Raw genomic sequence first — 19,433 nt, 5'->3', positions numbered from 1 at the left:
TACTTAGCTGATTTTTATCCAAACAATAAGGAGTACATAGAAGCAATTGAGGAAGCAAGCCATACTGCAAACGGATATTATCTAAGAAATTTGTTTGCAACAATGCTTATAACATTCTCCTTATCAAGACCTGATTACGTGTGGGATAATACATGGCATTTCTTAGTCGACGAGATTCTTTATCATCAACAAAAGAAACACAAGAATCCAGGTTAGTTTTGTTATATGTGTGAACTTGTCTTTTTGTAGTTTAGTTTAAGGTAGATTTATTATTTTCTTTTCAGGTTTGTCTCTTAGTGACGAGCAACTGAAGAACTTGGCATTACTTTAGATTGAAGAGTTTTTGGTATCAAACAATTCTTCTCTACGTAGGTTTTCACACATGCCGTTTCCAGATCAGGAATCTGTGTCTACGTCAATGAATCCTCTTATGATGGAAGAATTATCTTATAATAAGGATTTTTGTCAAATGATTTTAAGCTGTTGTACACATCTCTAACTGATGAACAAAAAGGCGTTTACAACGAAATATTCAACTTAGTGAAACGTAAAAAAGGTGGTGTTTTTTTCGTGTTTGGTTACGGAGGTACTGGCAAAACATACTTATGGAAAACTTTATCGGCCTCAATTCGGTTTAAAGGATAAATTGTTCTTAATGTTGCTTCGAATGGAATAGCATCTTTATTATTAGAAGGAGGTATAACGGCTCGGTAACAACCCAGCTACCACCGCACCATAATATTGTCCGCTTTGGCCGGGACGTACCACCATCGCCTCACGGATTTGCTTTTGGTTGCCCAAGTGGTCACCCATCCTCTTACTGCTCCCACCTGATCACGCTTAACTGTGGAGTTCTCCTCTCATCCACTACCATTAAGCGCCCAAGACACGTTATGATGGGGAAGGTATCCACCTCCTTATAAATAAGGCTTAGTTCTCTTTCCCAACCGATGTGGGATGTCACAATCCACCCCCCTTAGGGGTCCAGCGTCCTCGCGGGACCTGGCACCACCAGTCTGGACCTGGCTTTGATACCACTTGTAACAACCTAGCTACCACCGCACCATAATATTGTCCGCTTTGGCCGGGATGTATCACCATCGCCTCACGGTTTTGCTTTTGGTTGCCCAGGTGGTCACCCATCCTCTTACTTCTCCCACCTGAGCACGCTTAACTGTGGAGTTCTCCTCTCATCCACTACCATTAAGCGCCCAAAACGTGTTATGATGGGGAAGGTATCTACCTCTTTATAAAGAATGCTTAGTTCTCCTTCCCAACCGATATGGGATGTCACATGCTCATTCTAGATTCCTTATTCCAATCAATCTTACCAAGGACTCCCAATGTCAGGTAACTATTATAAATTTCATTAAATCTTGATTATTTCACATTTAAATTTATGTTTTTTAATTATTAATTCAACATAATGTTTACATATTCAACATTTTCAGGTTAAGGGAAATACTGATGTTTCTGACTTATTGAAGAAAACATCATTAATAATTTGGGATGAAGCTCCCATGATTCATAAACATGCATTTGAAGCGTTGGACATAACCCAAAAAGATGTTATGAATATTGATTTGGGCAACACTTCTGGATCATTGTTTGGAGGTAAGGTAGTTGTTCTTGGTGGTGATTTCAGGCAGATTTTACCTGTTGTACAGAATGGAAAAAGAAACGATTGTGTGAACGCTACAATTAGTTCTTATTACATATGGTCAAATTGTAAGGTTTTGAAACTAACTAAGAACATGAGGTTGACTGTTGGTTCTCGAATGTCAAATACTATAGAGATTAAACAATTCGCTGATTGGTTGTTGGATATTGGTGAAGGTAATCTTGGTGGTCCTAATGATGGTGAATCAACTATATCAATTCAAGAGGATCTTCTAATAAAATTGTAAGGCCCTGTTACCGGTAGCCCTACTTTCGTGTTGGATTTACTCATAAACGCAGTTCTAAATATCAGAGTTAATTAAAACATTCGCGGAATATAAAAGCTTTCATAAAACATTTCATAACAAAACACATCTTGTCTTAAACGTCATCTTGTCTTTCAAAATAAACAAAACATTAAACTTAAACGTCTTGAGTCTTCCGATGCCAGCCTTATTCAGTGCCACGTGTCTCCTCAAGCGAGCTGCCTCATCCTACTCACCTGCGTCCATACTAAAAGTCAGCTACGCTGAGTGAGTTCTAGTTAATCATACATTATACAATACACACAAACTTATATTATTTCATTCATACTTTCATACTTTCTTTTGTACTAACTTACTTTCATATCTTACGTTATAAAGAGCATTACGCCCTACATTCCTCGAGTATTATTAGGGCTCGGTACCCTCCTTCCTCGAGTATTATTAGGGCTCGGTACCCTCCTTCTTCGAGTATTATTAGGGCTCGGTACCCTCCTTCCTCGAGTATTATTAGGGCTCGGTACCCTCTTTCCTCGAATATTAGTAGGGTTCGGTTCCCTAGTTCTCGAATATTAGTAGGGTTCGATTCCCTCTTCGTTACCATTCAACCATACATCATACCTCGAGTATTATTAGGGCTCGGTACCCTCTTCGTAACCATACAACCATCCTTTCTTTCTTTTATTAACTTTATCACGTTCATACACATAAGCATACGTATCATACTTACCTTATACATAGCGTTACAACCTGACAGTACGTGCAATATCCGAAGATCGTTCACGTACCATCAAGAAATCATTCATACATTTCACATTATTCACATAAGGCATACACTTATCTCTTAGGATAAGCGTATTAACAAACATATTGAGTATGCACACAGCCCCGAAAACATAACACATAAATAGGGCTAGAAACTCACCTTAATCCTGTTACGCTCTCCGTTAATCGTTATTCCCTTCTTGAGCTGTGCACGGCTAACTGTATAATATTTACATGTATCAATTAACTACTACTACTCATGTTGTATTTCTATCTTTATATAACCCACGACGAACGGGGGTCCGGGGGCAGCGCCCCTGGCAGCGGGGTCTAGGGGCGACAGCCCCTAGCAGGGTCCAAGGGGCAGAGCCCCTGGCTGGGGTTGAGCTGCCAGGTCAGCTTGGAAAAATTTTATTTCCATTAACTGTCTTAACACATTTTTCATTAGGTTTTTAATTTACTTTCTAATTTGCTAACTCCAGCGAACTTATCATTAAGCGAACTTAACAATAAGCGAACTTACTGTAAGCGAACTTACTGTTAAGCGAACTTAACATTAAGCGAACTTATTATCTAAGCGAACTTATCTTTCAGCGAAGTTAAGCATTAGCGAACTTAGCCTTAGGCGAAGTTATCATGGGCGAACTTGTCACCAGGCGAAGTTACAGTTTGGCGAACTTGGCCTTAGGCGAAGTTATCATGGGCGAACTTATCACCAGGCGAAGTTACAGTTTGGCGAACTTAGCCTTAGGCGAAGTTGTTGCTAGGCGAAGTTATCAGTTAGGCAAACTTGTTTGCAAGCGAACTTGCTTGCAGGCGAAGTTCGCTTGTAGGCGAAGTTGTCAGCAGCCGCCGCTGTTCATCTTTAATCCCCAAAATCATTATCGTTTTACCAAGAAATCCATGGGTATGGTATTTGACTAACCCGCGAGCATTCCTATGGTTGTTTTTGGATATGGTTTGACCCGAAAACACGTAAAGTTTGGACCTTTAAGTTCAAAAACGTTCGGTACTAGTGTTAAGGGTTCATTAACCGAGCCGTTTCCATTTTCGGGTTCATTACACTCGTGTTTATCATCAAGTTTACAACTTTATGTTTCGTTTATGCCCGATCTACTCTCGTTCTAAGTTTCAATGCTAAACGCTAATAAAACGTAAACTTTAAGGGGTCAAGAACATACCTTTAGTGCTCGTTTGGATCTCGTTTAACTTGTTTACGCACTCTAGATCTCGTGTAATAAAGGTCTAATACCAACTAACGTTTAATCTCTCTCAGATCTTGCTCGTTTCTCTCTCTCGGCCGCCGGCCGTATATGGTGGTGTGTGGTGTGTGTGTTTTGGATGTATAGAGAATAAGATGGAAATGAATGATGGTTTAGGGTTTAAGGGTGATTTAAGGAGGTATTTATACCCCTTAAGGCTCATGGACCTAAGGCCCATTACCCTTAACCCATCCTAATTAAATACAAGTCCATGATCTTTTCCATATTAGACGTTAGTTAATATTATTAACGCACGACAATTTAACGCAACTTTCTTTATTTATATTAGAATATTTTAGGATGTTACAAAAATATTCCCTTGATCCTATGTCTGATTTAATAGATTTTGTTTATCCTTCTATGTTAGATAGGTTTAATGATCTTACTTACTTTCAAGAACGGGCGTTGCTTGCTCCCTTAAATGATGTGGTTCAAGAGATTAATGATCGTATCTTATCGTATTTTCCTGGTCAAGAAATGGAGTACTTAAGTTCAGATAGCATCGACGAGGTTGAAAGCGTATCTTATCGTATGTCTGGAATGCCAAACCATCGTTTATTACTTAAGGTTGGAGTTCCTATTATGTTACTACGGAATATTAATCAGAAAAAAGGGTTGTGCAATGGAACTCGACTACAAGTTGTTAGTTTGGGTAAACGCGTCATTGAAGCTAAGGTTGTTTCTGGTACTAATATTGGATTTCGTACTTTAATTAGCAGAATAAGTTTTACACCGTCTGATAAGAAGCTTCCATTCAAGTTAAAGAGAAGAGAGTTTCCTATATCCGTTTGTTTTGCAATGACTATAAATAAAAGTCAAGGACAATCTTTAGCGCGCATTGGATTATATTTAAAAGACCCGGTTTTTACACATGGCCAGCTTTATGTTGCTTTGTCTAGAGTGAAGACTCGAGAAGGTATTAAGATTGTTTTACTAGATAAAGAATCCCAGCTGATTAAGGAAACAAAAAACGTTGTGTATAAGGAAATATTTGGAAACCTTGTATGAGTTTTTACATTTCATTTTCGTTTATGTTTGAAATCTTGTAATTACCTTTAACTTTTTTTTTTTATAAAAGGATTGTGTTATTTTATTTTGTTTAACTATGGGTATATGTTTGTTTATTAATTATCCCTTTACTATTCTTATTTTTTATGTATCTTTTTTATCTTGTATTTATAGTATAAATTATTAAACAGGTATGTTTTTAATTATAAGTTATTTGATATATATTGTATATCTTATCTATTTCCCAGATTTAAAAAAGAAAAAAAAATAGGTATAATGTTTTAAAACAGTCTGAAAGTATAGGGTTAATAATTAGTTTTATTGATTCAATAAACCGACATTATTTTTGATTAGTTTATACGGTTTTTGAAGATGAACAATCACACCCTAACTTCTTCAATCAGACAATCAAACACAATCCGTTTTTCATTTTCGTCCACAATGTCGACAATTGTTGACTGGAAATTTTGCTCCGATAACAACAGATGGGAGTTCCTTATCAGTGATCTCTCGGTAATTCACAAGTATAACATCTACTCTGTTATGTCTTTTGCTATTCTCAAGAAGTATCAAATATACGCAGCCGGGAATCGAAAAGTAGTTCTAACTGATGAAGAGAACTCACTGATGAATGCTATACCAGAGGATATTGTACAACATGATCAAGAGGTTCTTCTGGTTGTCAATGTGAGTCAGTGGTTTTTTTATCCTTTCCAGAATTTGGTTGTTATAAAGTATGTCAATGGGCAACAGAAGACTGTGAAGCCAAGATCAATATTACAATCAAATGATCTTTATCTTTTAAGAGATTTGGATAAGTTGAAGCTTTAGAATAAGAGAAAACACATGGCACATTTTGATTTGGAAGAAGAGGTCGGTGAGAAGGTTAAATGGCTTTTAGAGTGTCAAAACTATGAATCCGATTTTGATGATCTTCATAGTTCTTTTGAATCTGATGTTGAAGTTTAAGGTAACAGTTATTCAATAAGTTGTTTATTTACTTAATTAGTTTAATTCTTTAGTTTATTGATTACAATATTTTGTTTGTTTATGTTATTACATTAATTTATAAATACAAATTCCAAAAACGTACAATAAACTGGTAAAATCGTTTTTTTGGTTTTGTAGGTTGTGATGGCAGTTTGGTTTTTTGGTGGATTGTTGATGAAGCTGATGGTTGGTAAATTTACCTCACATGTTTAGATCTTCTTTTGTTTTAGAGTTTATGGTTATTATGATTCTTTCAATAATATGATAGTTTCAAAAGTCTTTGATTTTTTATAACCAGTTTTATTCATTTTGTTATGTCTATAAACTTGTGTTACATATAAACATTTTGTGTGTATTACAACAAAAGTATTTACATATTTATGTTTACATAAAGTCTTTATGATATATGTTAGTAACATTTTTGTTAAATAGTTAATTGACTTCCATGGGTTGTTTTTCTTTTTCAGGTTTTAGGTACTGATGATTTTGTTTGAGGTTGGAAATTTTGACTATCATGTTGGTATAGCAACGTTAACATCTAATTAGTTGTAATGACTTTTATTATAAACTTAAGTTTGTGTAATTATTAACTGTTTATGTAGACTATCTTATTATCTGTATCTCCAATATAGATAAATATTATATCTTTGGGTTCTAAATTTGATGATATCTTATGGTTGTTTATATATATATATAATGATATTGTATGGTAGTTTATATACATTTTGTTACATATATAATGTCAACCCGTGTGTAACACGGGTACTAACCTAGTACATACTGTTATACAATTGCCTCAATTAAATGCTCACAACCTCACACCATCATATTTCTTCATTATTTATTAATTCAGGAATTCACAAAATATGTTCCAGATGCTATTGATTCCAACTATGCAATGTGTTCAAACTTTTAACAATGATCAATTTCTAGTAAATATACAGCACATGTTTCTAGTGAATATCCAGCAAAGTTACTATGTTATATGTTTGGAAACATAACTTTTTATAAGACTATATGCAACTTTGGTAAAAGGTCAAGTCAACCAAAATGAGTGAAATGATGGTGCCAGATCTAATATTGCAATTGACAGATAGTTTTATAGGAATGATATCAGACTACTTTTCTTTTATTAGGTAGCATAACTAGTATCACTTTTGGCCCATATACAACTCTACAGAATGCTTTGAGTTTTGATATAAGTTCATTATAGGTTGGGGCAACCAGCGTTGTATTGGTAAGCGGCGGGGTAGTTTATTCCAACTAATTAATTAATTTATTATGGGATTGATTTTTTCCCATTTCAATCAAAACAATTTATTAGTAAAGTTTAGAAGATTATAGATCTAAAATGAACTTTTTTGATCGATAAAGATTACATGGTCGGTTTTTAGCTTGGGCCAGGGTGTGCCTCAGCCTACCAAGCTTTTTCACTCAGTAGTGCAATTTTGACGAAAAAAGAAAAAAAAAATATATGTTTTGAGTTCGATCCATCCAAATTATTTGTTCAAGATCTTCAAGCCAACCCAAATTACTTGTTCAAGGTCCACCACTGATAAAGTATAAAAAATGACTGGGATTTTTTTATGAAACCATGTATCATTTAACAGAGTTATTAATTCAAAATTTCAAATTAAAGGTATAGTGTTTTCTCAAGTTTGACTAAAAAAGACTCAATTTTTTAGTCAAAAGTTTATAATCCTTTGAGGTATTTATTCTATGTAAATTTTGACCTAGCTTGTCCCGAACACAATCAATTTCTAGTTCGACATGCACGGTTCGTTGGTGTTGAACAGGCTTCCTATAAATATACAACCGGAAGATTATCATAATAAATGTTTGTAGCGTGAAGACTAGGGACCGATAGTTCAAGCAAGAGGTTCCATAACCAGCACGTTTCCACGACTGTGTTTGCCACGCCACGATAGTTGGCCTCAACACTATATCTCGATAAAGTGGGTTGACGTTTAGATGACCATGAGACCAAGTTCGTGCCTAAAAATATGCAATAATTAACCAGAAGTGGATCGTCGTGAGTCAGGGTCAGGCCTGGCTCCGAGAATGCGAAAAAAAATTTTGGTCAAAGGCGAAATTTTTTTGGGCCTTTAATAAAAGGAACATTTTTTTGGGTTTAAACAATTTAATTTTAAATAGGCTTACTTTATTGTAATTTGAGTTGTGTAAAATATTTTTGTATAAAATTAAGCTTAAAATATCTCAAATAAGATTGGAACCCACAACCTTTTGGTTAGATGTCATATCCATTACCACTAGACCAAGCTAATGGTCATGTAATTGTGTTAATATATTGAATATACATATATTTTTTCATGAGAGTAAATATATTTAAAAAAAAAAAAAATTCGGGCCTAGCGGGGTGTCGGGCCTGTGGCCATCGACTACCCCGCCATACCCCATAGCCGGCTTTGCTTAGGGCACCCATAACCCACCCCAGTCCGCATCAGCATGGGCGGATCCACATTCAAATGGGTGGTTCCCAGGAACCACCGATGTAACATCGTGAAAATTTCGAGTTCAAAGTATCAACTTTCCAAAGTCTAGGGACTAAAATTGCCAAATGCCAAACTTGAGGGTTAAAAATGAAAATTCTGTTTTCTTGACCCATCGCGCTACGCGATGGATCAAAAGAGACTCCCATCGCGTACCGGGATGGGGTGTCTGACAAATTGTGACGCGTGTGCCACGTGGCACACGGTGGCACTATGTGTTTCCACGTGTCACCACGTGGCAACCCTGCTGCCACGTGTTGTCACATGGAGCGGCGCCTGCCACGTGTCAATACGTGGCAAGTCTACGCTGTGAGTCAGCAGACCTATATCGCGGTACACGATAGGTCTGCTCAGGGACCCATCGCGTACCGCGTTGGGGTCGAAAATAATGTCTATAAATAGCAAGGTCCGGGTTTCATTCTTGACATCCCACAAATCAGTTCTCAAGTCTCTCTCTAACATCTCTATAAAACCCGAGAACCCGACTCACAATCCACCTCGATAAACGTGCCATATTTCCTTGAGAAACGTGTCCTGAGCCTTCGTTTGTGTATAACGTTTCCTCGAAGTATGTGCTGTGACATCTGCCCCGATCCGACCCGACCCAGGTACCCGTTTCTCTTATCCGATCTCTTTCTTTTATGATTTAATATTTATTTATACTTGTATTTTATTTTTAATAATAATATATATTTTCCTTCCCGCCTCTCTCTCTTTTTCCTTCCGCCGTCCCGTCCCTCTCCTTCTCTCTTTCCGCCTTCTTTTCCCTCTTGTCGCCTTCCCGCCCTTAAGCCTTGTTTCCCTCTTTTTCTTCTAACTCTTTGCTTGTCCTTTGTTCCTTCCCGCCTAAGGTTGTCTGCGCAGCTCCACGCGCCAGATCCCTTACAAGGAATCCTGCGTGAAGACCACTTGTTTCAGCGATTCGCGAGACGAACTCTTCTCGCAGCGCGCTAAGAATTGTAATTCTTCTCGCAGCGCGCTAAGAACGGTAGTTCTTCCCGCGACGCGCTAAGGATTTGTAGTTCTTCTCGCAGCGCGCTAAGAATCGTAGTTCATCCCTCGACGCGCGAAGAATTATAGTTCTTCCCGCGGCGCGCTAGGAATTTTAGTTCCTCCCGCGGCGCGCTAAGAAATGTGATTCTTCCCGCGGCGCGCTTAGAAAGGTAGTTCTTTCCGCGACGCGTTAAGGTTGGTTCTGTCTGCCTTCGCGCTCGCGCTCTCTTGACCTTTTGTGTCAGCCTTCTCGCGCTAAACCCTTTGAGTTTTCTTCTGTTTAATCTAGCCGTTTGCTTTTGTGTTGTCTTATCTTTTGAGCTGTTGACCTAATCTGCTTTATGTCTGAAAAGCCACTTTTGGCGCAGCATGCGCACCAACCCCATTGGTTGGCAGAAAAAGTGACTGACATTATCTTTTGAGATATGCTTTTGCCATGCTTGACCAGTACCTTTTTCTGAACCGCCTATGCTTTTTTTACTGTTCCCTGACAGCTTTATCTTGCCTCTGCAGCTGCCATATCTTTCCATATCTTTTGCTTTTGGATTCTTATGCTTTTTGATATCTTTTGCTTGATCCTGTTAAGATCTTTTCCCCTTTTTCTAGGGATTGTGTCTCCTAGGGTTTTCCTATAAATAATAATAATGTTATTTTCTTAACACTACACACACGTACTTTTGATAGTATCTAACTCTGCGAAACCAAGCTTTATAAAGTTATACTTTGCGATAAAACCAAGATATTAACTAAAATTAAAACTTTTATAGAATGCCTCCGCTATCTCGCCGATTTCAGAGAAGAGAAGCCTCGCGCATGCGTAGACAGCAACGTTCCCAGGAAATGGCCGCCGCAATAGCCCAAGCTTTGAGCCAAAACAATACCAACACCTCTGGTTACAACATTAAATCCTTTAATGCGGGTAACCCTCCAAAGTTCACAGGTCTTGAAGGAGCCACCGTGATGCTCCAGTGGCTTGAGAAAATAGAAAACGCTTTCCTCCATACCCAATGCCCCTCAGACAGACGAACCCTATATGCTTCCAGTGTCCTGGAATCCAGAGCGCTTACATGGTGGAATGGAGTAGCTCATGCGCGTGGCGCAGAGGCTGCTTCTAGCATGACATGGGAGGAATTCAAGGAAATTCTTACGCGAGAATTCTGCCCTCCCAACGAAGTTAAGCGCCTGGAGGAAGAATTTTGGAACCTGAAGCAATACAGTGGAGAAGCGCGCGAGTACGCGACGCGCTTCCATGAACTAAGCCTGCTTGTCCCTCACCTTGTTACCCCTTCACGCCGAGCCATAGAGAAATTCCTTGGGGGTCTCCCCATGGAAATTCAAGATTCTGTATGGGCCAGAAACCCAGTAACCCTCTCTGACGCCATCGAGTTGGCCGCTGTGCTCAGCGACAACCATGTCAGAGCAGGAACCCTGTTCCTGCGGGGAACAGAAAAGACCAAACCCACCAAGACTGCCCCTGAACCAACAGAAACCAAGCCAGAACCCTCAAACCGTAACAACCTCAAGCGCAGGCGCAAAGCCTATGCGCTTACCAACCCGCCCATTGTCCAGCAACCCATTTATCAACCTCCAGTTTACGCGCCTAACCCTCTGTCAGCCTACCCAACACCTCCTGTAGCCCACAACTATGCCTTAACCAATCCAGCACTCCCTGCCCCGCCAACTAAGATACCTTACACAGGAAACCATCCCTTTTGCCCAACCTGTAGATTTCACCACCCAACCCAAACCCCGTGTCGACTTTGTAACCGATGTGGCCGTACTGGTCACACTGCTGAAAACTGTAGAGTCCTTCTCGCCAATCCAATTGCGCCAACACCACCAGTCTACCCGCAGAACCCACAACCAACCTACCAAAACCCACGACCCAGATCGTGCTTTAACTGCGGTGATCCCAGTCATTTCCGGAACGCGTGCCCAAGGCTACAAGTGCAAATCACACAAGCGAATCCGGTGAACCAGATTTCAAACCAGGTCACGCGTGGACGAGCTTTTAACATAACCGCGCACCAAGCGCAAGCGAATAATGACGTAGTTAATGGTACATTTTTGCTTAACGGATTTTATGCTTCTGTACTTTTTGATACTGGCGCCGATCGAAGTTTTATCTCTCGCGCCTTCGAGCAGAAGCTTGCGCGACCGCGCAACGACTTAAAAGAAAATTTTTCAGTTGAATTGGCTAACGGTGAAACTGTTTTAATTAACTCAGTGATTAAAGATTGTACGCTTAACCTTAACGAAAACAATTTTCTAATCGACCTCATCCCCATGCCTCTTGGAAGCTTTGATGTTATCATTGGTATGGACTGGCTTACGCATAATCGCGCCGAAGTTATTTGCGCCAAGAAGATGATTCGCATACCTCGAGAAAATGGTGATCTTCATATCTACGGCGAAAAACCCTCCCGCGGTCTTAAGCTTATGTCTTGCGCCGAAGCCCAAAGGCTTATGCGGAAGAAGTGTATTACATTCTTAGCCCATGTGGTTAAACCTGCTGAAGAGGAGAAGCTTCGCGATATCCCTGTTGTGCGTGATTTCCCTGAAGTTTTTCCTAATGATCTTCCTGGTATCCCTCCCGCTCGTGAAGTCGAGTTCCGTATTGATCTTGTCCCTGGTGCTTCCCCCGTAGCTAAATCTCCTTATCGTCTTGCACCCGCTGAGATGCAAGAATTGGCAAGCCAACTTCAAGAGTTGACAGCTAAAGGATTCATTCGCCCTAGCTCTTCGCCCTAGGGTGCTCCGGTGTTGTTCGTTAAAAAGAAAGATGGATCGTTTCGCATGTGTATCGATTACCGCGAGTTGAACAAACTCACCATTAAGAACCGGTATCCCTTACCGCGTATTGACGACCTCTTTTATCAACTCCAAGGTGCCTCTTGTTTCTCGAAGATTGATCTCCGCTCTGGCTATCACCAGTTGCGCATCCGCGATGAAGATGTTCCGAAGACTGCTTTTCGAACTCGTTATGGCCATTTTGAATTTTGGTCATGTCCTTCGGTTTAACCAACGCACCCGCCGTTTTCATGGATCTAATGAATCGGGTGTGTAGGCCTTTCTTGGATAAATTCGTGATTGTGTTTATCGATGATGTTCTGGTGTATTCTAAGACCAAGGCCGAGCATGAGCAACATCTTCGGTTGGTGTTGCAAAAGCTTCGAACCGAGCAACTCTATGCTAAGCTTTCCAAGTGTGAATTTTGGTCGGATGAAGTACAGTTTCTTGGTCATGTTGTAAACAAGATGGGTATTCATGTCGACCCATCCAAGATTGAAGCAATCAAGAACTGGATTACGCCATCCACTCCTTCTGAGATCCGTTCCTTTCAGGGCTTAGCTGGTTACTACCGGCGATTTATTTCGAACTTCTCAAAGATCGCTTTGCCTTTAACAGCTCTAACGCACAAAGGTAAACCGTATATTTGGGGCTCGAAGCAAGAAGAAGCCTTTCTAACGCTCAAGCGTCTGTTGTGTGAAGCTCCTGTTCTTGCGCTACCTGAGGGTAATGATGATTTTGTCGTGTACTGCGATGCCTCCAACCAAGGTCTCGGTTGTGTTCTTATGCAACGAGGCAAGGTTATCGCTTACGCATCAAGGCAACTCAAGGTTCATGAAAAGAATTATACAACTCACGACCTCGAACTTGGTGCAGTTGTTTTTGCCTTGAAGATCTGGAGACACTACCTTTATGGTACTAAGTGTATCCTTTACACTGACCATAAAAGCCTTCAGCATATCTTTGATCAAAAGGAACTCAACATGAGGCAACGCCGATGGAACGAACTCATCAGCGATTACGATTGTGAGATCCGGTATCATCCTGGTAAGGCTAATGTGGTAGCCGATGCGCTCAGCCGAAAACCCTGCCAGCTTAACTGTATTTTGCCGCGCACGCATCTTCACTTTGCGCCGATTCAAAGCAACCTTGAATCGCGTATTCGTGACGCGCAGCGCGCATCCATCAGTAATGGTAACCTTCGCGCCGAGTTAGCGTGTGGCGCGGAAGCGCATTTTGTCCCTAATCTGAGTGGAATTCTCTGCTATCTCAATCGCATCTGGATTCCCTTTGATGAGAATCTTCGCGCTGATATCCTGAGTGAAGCACACAAATCTCGATATTCTATTCATCCTGGCGCTGATAAGATGTACAAGGATTTGCGCATTACTTATTGGTGGCCCGGTATGAAAAAGGATATTGCTGTGTTCGTAGCTAAATGTCTGACTTGTTCTAAAGTAAAAGCTGAACACCAACGCCCATCTGGTTTGCTCGAACAACCTGAAATTCCTACGTGGAAATGGGAATGTGTAGCGATGGACTTTATTACCAAGTTACCTTTGACAGCAAGCAAACATGATAGCATTTGGGTAATAGTGGATCGTTTGACTAAGTCTGCTCACTTTCTGCCCATTCGTGAAAACTACCGTGTTGAGCAACTCGCGCAGCTTTATGTCAAGGAAATTGTCTGCCGCCATGGCACTCCTTTGAGCATCATATCCGATCGTGATGGCCGTTTTATATCTCGCTTTTGGAAATCTCTCCAATCTGCGCTAGGAACTCGCTTGGACATGAGTACGGCATATCATCCCCAGACTGACGGACAGTCTGAGCGAACTATTCAAACTCTTGAGGATATGCTCCGATCTTGTGTTCTTGATTTTGGAGGTAATTGGGATTCACACCTGCCTTTGATTGAGTTCTCTTATAATAACAGCTATCATTCCAGTATTGGTATGGCCCCATTTGAAGCACTTTACGGTCGTAAGTGCCGCTCCCCGATTTGTTGGAGCGAAGTGGGTGAAACTCAAATCACAGGACCCGAACTTGTTCAAGAGACAACCGATAAAATCGCCAAGATCCGTGATCATCTGCTGACTGCTAGAAGCCGACAGAAGAGTTACGCAGATCGCAGACGAAAGCCTCTCGAATTTCAAGTTGGTGATCTTGTTCTCCTCAAAGTGTCGCCTTGGAAGGGTGTTGTCCGCTTTGGGAAGAAAGGTAAGCTTGCTCCTCGTTATGTTGGTCCATTCAAGATTCTCGCGCGTGTGGGAAAAGTTGCCTACAGACTTGACCTGCCGCCCGCGCTCAGTAATGTGCATCCAACGTTCCATGTATCCAATCTCAAGAAGTGTTTAGCTGACGAGAACCTTCACATTCCACTTGATGAAGTTCAAGTTGATGAAACTATGCATTTCGTTGAGAAGCCTGTTGAGATTATGGATCGCGAGGTTAAGCAAACCAAGCGCAGTCGTATCCCTATTGTTAAAGTTCGTTGGGAGTCCAAGCGCGGAGCCGAGTTTACATGGGAAAGGGAAGATCAAATGAAGATCAAGTACCCGCACCTGTTCTCTGCGCAACCTACTTCGAGATAAATTTCGGGACGAAATTTCTTAAAGTAGGGGAGACTGTGACATCTGCCCCGATCCGACCCGACCCAGGTACCCGTTTCTCTTATCCGATCTCTTTCTTTTATGATTTAATATTTATTTATACTTGTATTTTATTTTTAATAATAATATATATTTTCCTTCCCGCCTCTCTCTCTTTTTCCTTCCGCCGTCCCGTCCCTCTCCTTCTCTCTTTCCGCCTTCTTTTCCCTCTTGTCGCCGTCCCGCCCTTAAGCCTTGTTTCCCTCTTTTTCTTCTAACTCTTTGCTTGTCCTTTGTTCCTTCCCGCCTAAGGTTGTCTGCGCAGCTCCACGCGCCAGATCCCTTACAAGGAATCCTGCGTGAAGACCACTTGTTTCAGCGATTCGCGAGACGAACTCTTCTCGCAGCGCGCTAAGAATTGTAATTCTTCTCGCAGCGCGCTAAGAACGGTAGTTCTTCCCGCGACGCGCTAAGGATTTGTAGTTCTTCTCGCAGCGCGCTAAGAATCGTAGTTCATCCCTCGACGCGCGAAGAATTATAGTTCTTCCCGCGGCGCGCTAGGAATTTTAGTTCCTCCCGCGGCGCGCTAAGAAATGTGATTCTTCCCGCGGCGCGCTTAGAAAGGTAGTTCTTTCCGCGACGCGTTAAGGTTGGTTCTGTCTGCCTTCGCGCTCGCGCTCTCTTGACCTTTTGTGTCAGCCTTCTCGCGCTAAACCCTTTGAGTTTTCTTCTGTTTAATCTAGCCGTTTGCTTTTGTGTTGTCTTATCTTTTGAGCTGTTGACCTAATCTGCTTTATGTCTGAAAAGCCACTTTTGGCGCAGCATGCGCACTAACCCCATTGGTTGGCAGAAAAAGTGACTGACATTATCTTTTGAGATCTGCTTTTGCCATGCTTGACCAGTACCTTTATCTGAACCGCCCATGCTTTTTTTACTGTTCCCTGACAGCTTTATCTTGCCTCTGCAGCTGCCATATCTTTCCATATCTTTTGCTTTTGGATTCTTATGCTTTTTGATATCTTTTGCTTGATCCTGTTAAGATCTTTTCCCCTTTTTCTAGGGATTGTGTCTCCTAGGGTTTTCCTATAAATAATAATAATGTTATTTTCTTAACACTACACACACAAACACTTAATCTCTCCTGTTCTCTTGCTCCTTGCTCTCTCTGCCGTCTTCCTCTCTGCCTCCGTCTTCCTCCCTGCTCTGCCCTGCTTTTCCGGTAATATATATATATATATTATATATAATAATTTACTTATTAATTATGCTAACTTATAATCAACACTTAAAACAAATCATTAAAACAATAATCCTATTTATAGGTTAACTTGTGCTTGTTTAAAGTTGGTTCTTGCTTTATCTTACACCGCATCGTTTATCAAGTGAGTAATCTCGTACCTAATCCCTTTTTGCTTTTAATGTTTTGGGATGTTCATGTGTTCATACAAACTTAGAGTCTTAAACTGTTTATGAACTTTAGTCGCGCAGTATCCCATGTGTTGAGGACGTAGACTTGGCTGTTTATTTGTATGTGTGGATCATTAACCGTCTTGTCGGTCTATTCCGCAGTTTTCATGGTACCATTAGATGAACACGGGAGAACTATCGTTTATGATTTTCTCTTTTGTTTGCACATGCACAGTTTGTCTTGTTTGTGAGCTCAATTGTGAGCACTGGCAGTCTTATGAATCTTAGAGTTGGTCCCGATCAGATTACACCCTTGTTGAAAACCAGACATACACATGTTGCGCGCAGATTTATGGTTATCTATGTATTGTATTAAACTTGATTTCTCACCAACACGCAAGTGTTTGACGTTTATTTTAACACATGTTCAGGTTTGCAGTAGCTGTTTTGGAGCTTGTGGACACATAGGAAGTTTCTTTATTTTGGACCTAGATTAAAATGTATCAAGACAAGTTTTTGCTGTTCGAATATTATGATTTATAATATATTGATTTATGATGATTTATGTTATCTTGTGTTTACCCTGCGCGTGCGCGAATGAATGTATTTATTAAATATTGACACTCAATAGTGTCACGAGTAATGAAACAATATGTGGCGCCCCGATGTATAATCCGCCTTTGGTCGGGGTGTTACATGTGCCACCCTCCACCCACATACCAAGAAGGTGTTTGGCGTAATGATGACGAATATTGTAAAGCGTGTCGACGAGTGTTGAAGTTGGCATTATCGTTTGACAACCAAAGAGATCAAGCGGCGTTGGTGTGCTGCTCAAGTCCCTAGGATTTCTAAACGCCAACGAGGTTAGGCGTAACGACAATTCAATAAATATAACATTATATTCAAGGCTTTGGCCTTAAGTCGAGGTTATACTCGATACCTCGATAAAAGAAAAGAAAACATAACAAATAAATGAATAAAAAAAATGAATATTGAATATTGTTATTACATATATATGTGTGTAAGTATATATGTATATATTATTTGTTATGAAAATATTATTTAATAAATAAAGAGTATTCTTAAATAATAAAAGAAAAAGATTACGTTTCTTAGAGAAGAAGAAACGTCGGGTTTCTATATAAACTAAAGGTTTATAATTTACTTTTAAACTAAATGTTTTCAAGTAAATAAGAATTGAACTAAAGGTTCAATCGAGGATTGAGATATAAAATAATACTAAAGGTCTTAAGCCGGATCGTGTATCCGACTAACAAATATTTATACTCGTACTATAGGTGCGAGATAAAGAAGGGAAAGACCCTTGGACGGTGAGTGAAGCCGATCCTAAAAAGACAAGGTGAATACGCCCCCAAACTTTTAAACTTGTTTTCAAATGAGTCAAACTTGTTATATGAAATTGTTTACAAGGAACTATGTGTTCCTAAAACCGTTATAACTAAGGGTATGAACCTAGCCCTCAGGCTGTGGTATACATATGTCTGGATCCTTACATAGGTGGTATTATTCGATGTATGGGCATGATCGTACCACCCTTGGTTTTAGGACGCTCTCCTGCATGGAGTACTACCTTATGTGTATATTTACGAGTACTTAACTAAGTCGAACGCTGCGGTGTTTGCTGAGGTGACCTAGAGTAGAGGCTCTAGTTTATAATGTGTTGTTTGACTTTGTTATTCCTACGCCACGTTAGGCCGAGGCAGGCGTAGTCTCGAGGGGTAATAAAGTAAAAGAAATTATTTTGCGTCAACGTGTTCACCTGCATTCGTTGCTGACGTATTTTCTTACATTTTGCAGGTGAACAAGTTTAGCGCTTGGAGTGTCGAAGCGCTATTGATATATCCGATGGCTCGGATTTCTTTTGTAAAACTTAACATATTATGAATGGTGGTTTTGTAATGATAAACAAGTAAATGTTTTGTTAACTCAAACGGGTATTTTATAATCCCGTCTTTTGAATGTATATATAAAAGTTATATTTCGATCCTAAAGTTTTATAAGTCTTCCTCAAACTAACGCTACTCTGATTTATTTACAGGTACGATACCAACTTATGGGTCACGCTCCTAGGCCTGAGATGGGGGCGTGACAACCGAGTTTCGAAATTATAGTGTATTGGTATATAGAAAATAATATAGCGAACCACCTTATAAATTAGAAAGGAGCCACCTTAATTACAATATAAGTTGTTGGTTTGATAGAGAACTCTTTGAGTTAGTTAACTAAAAGTCACAGGTTCGAATCCGTTATACATTATTTTTTATGCAGTCTTTTAGGGTTTTATAAACCAAAACTTTTAAACATAAATACAATTAAAAACGCCGTTCTCTGCCTTTCTCCCTCTCCACCACGATTACACAGGCGCCACACCTCCTTCCTCCGGTACTCCGGGCATCCAAACGACCACATACTACCGCCGCCCGTCACGGGCTCTTGCTTTTTTCCAGTCGCCTTCCTCCAGCCTTGCTAGTTGCTACCTCTGATGCACGGAAACGGAAATTAGCCGCCGTACCCCGTCCCGGAAACTCCCCGAGGACGGAAACGCCTACGGGGACGGCCGGGACGTTTCTTGACCGTTTCCTAATATTTTGGGATGTTCGTTGACCGTTTCGTAAAGTCAAAGGGTATTTCCTAAACGAACCCGTTAAATGGGGACGGTCAACAAAAGATTCCGGGATGTATCCGATGAATTCCGACGCCACATACGGTATTCCGACGAAGAATTTCGGTGCCGGAAAACCGATGAAGAAGATGGAAGAAGAAGAAGAAGAAGTGGCGGCTGGATATTTTTTAAAGTGTTTAGGATAAGTTATAAGTTTAAGTTTAAACATTAAACCCCTTGATTTTTCAATTATTTTCATCTAGTCCCTAAACTTTGTTAACATTTACATAAATTGTATTAAATTAGGTTATACATTTTAATATTTAACCCTCACTATTTAGACTAGTTTACATTTGGCCCTCAACTTGTAATTTTATACATAAAATGTTTAAATGACATTATATATAAATAAAAATTATATATTTATTTGTTTGTTATTAATAATTAATTACCTAAGTAATATATATTTTTGTTTTTTTTATAATTTTTTTGCCGTACCCGTTTCTTGATTTTTTGAGTTTTGCCGTTTCCCATTCCCGTACCGTGCCCGTGCCCGTTTCCCGTTCCCGTAC

The 19,433-nt window shown here is 40.1% G+C and overlaps 1 protein-coding gene across 1 annotated transcript; it reads left to right on the top strand.

Moving 5' to 3' along the window:
- The first annotated feature begins 1,287 nt into the window (after window positions 1-1,287).
- Window positions 1,288-4,957, top strand: LOC143530900 (uncharacterized). The gene is made up of 3 exons (XM_077026315.1): window positions 1,288-1,350; window positions 1,452-1,836; window positions 4,317-4,957. Exons 1-3 carry the CDS (start codon window positions 1,288-1,290, stop codon window positions 4,955-4,957), a joined length of 1,089 nt encoding a protein of 362 aa, XP_076882430.1.
- The last annotated feature ends 14,476 nt before the right edge of the window (window positions 4,958-19,433 follow it).

This window comes from Bidens hawaiensis, unplaced genomic scaffold (assembly GCF_021521415.1).
Source record: "Bidens hawaiensis isolate Kalapana, Puna unplaced genomic scaffold, B.hawaiensis_p1.1 tig00009061_1, whole genome shotgun sequence".
Lineage (NCBI taxonomy): Eukaryota > Viridiplantae > Streptophyta > Magnoliopsida > Asterales > Asteraceae > Bidens > Bidens hawaiensis.
This window is presented reverse-complemented; position numbering and strand designations above follow the sequence as displayed.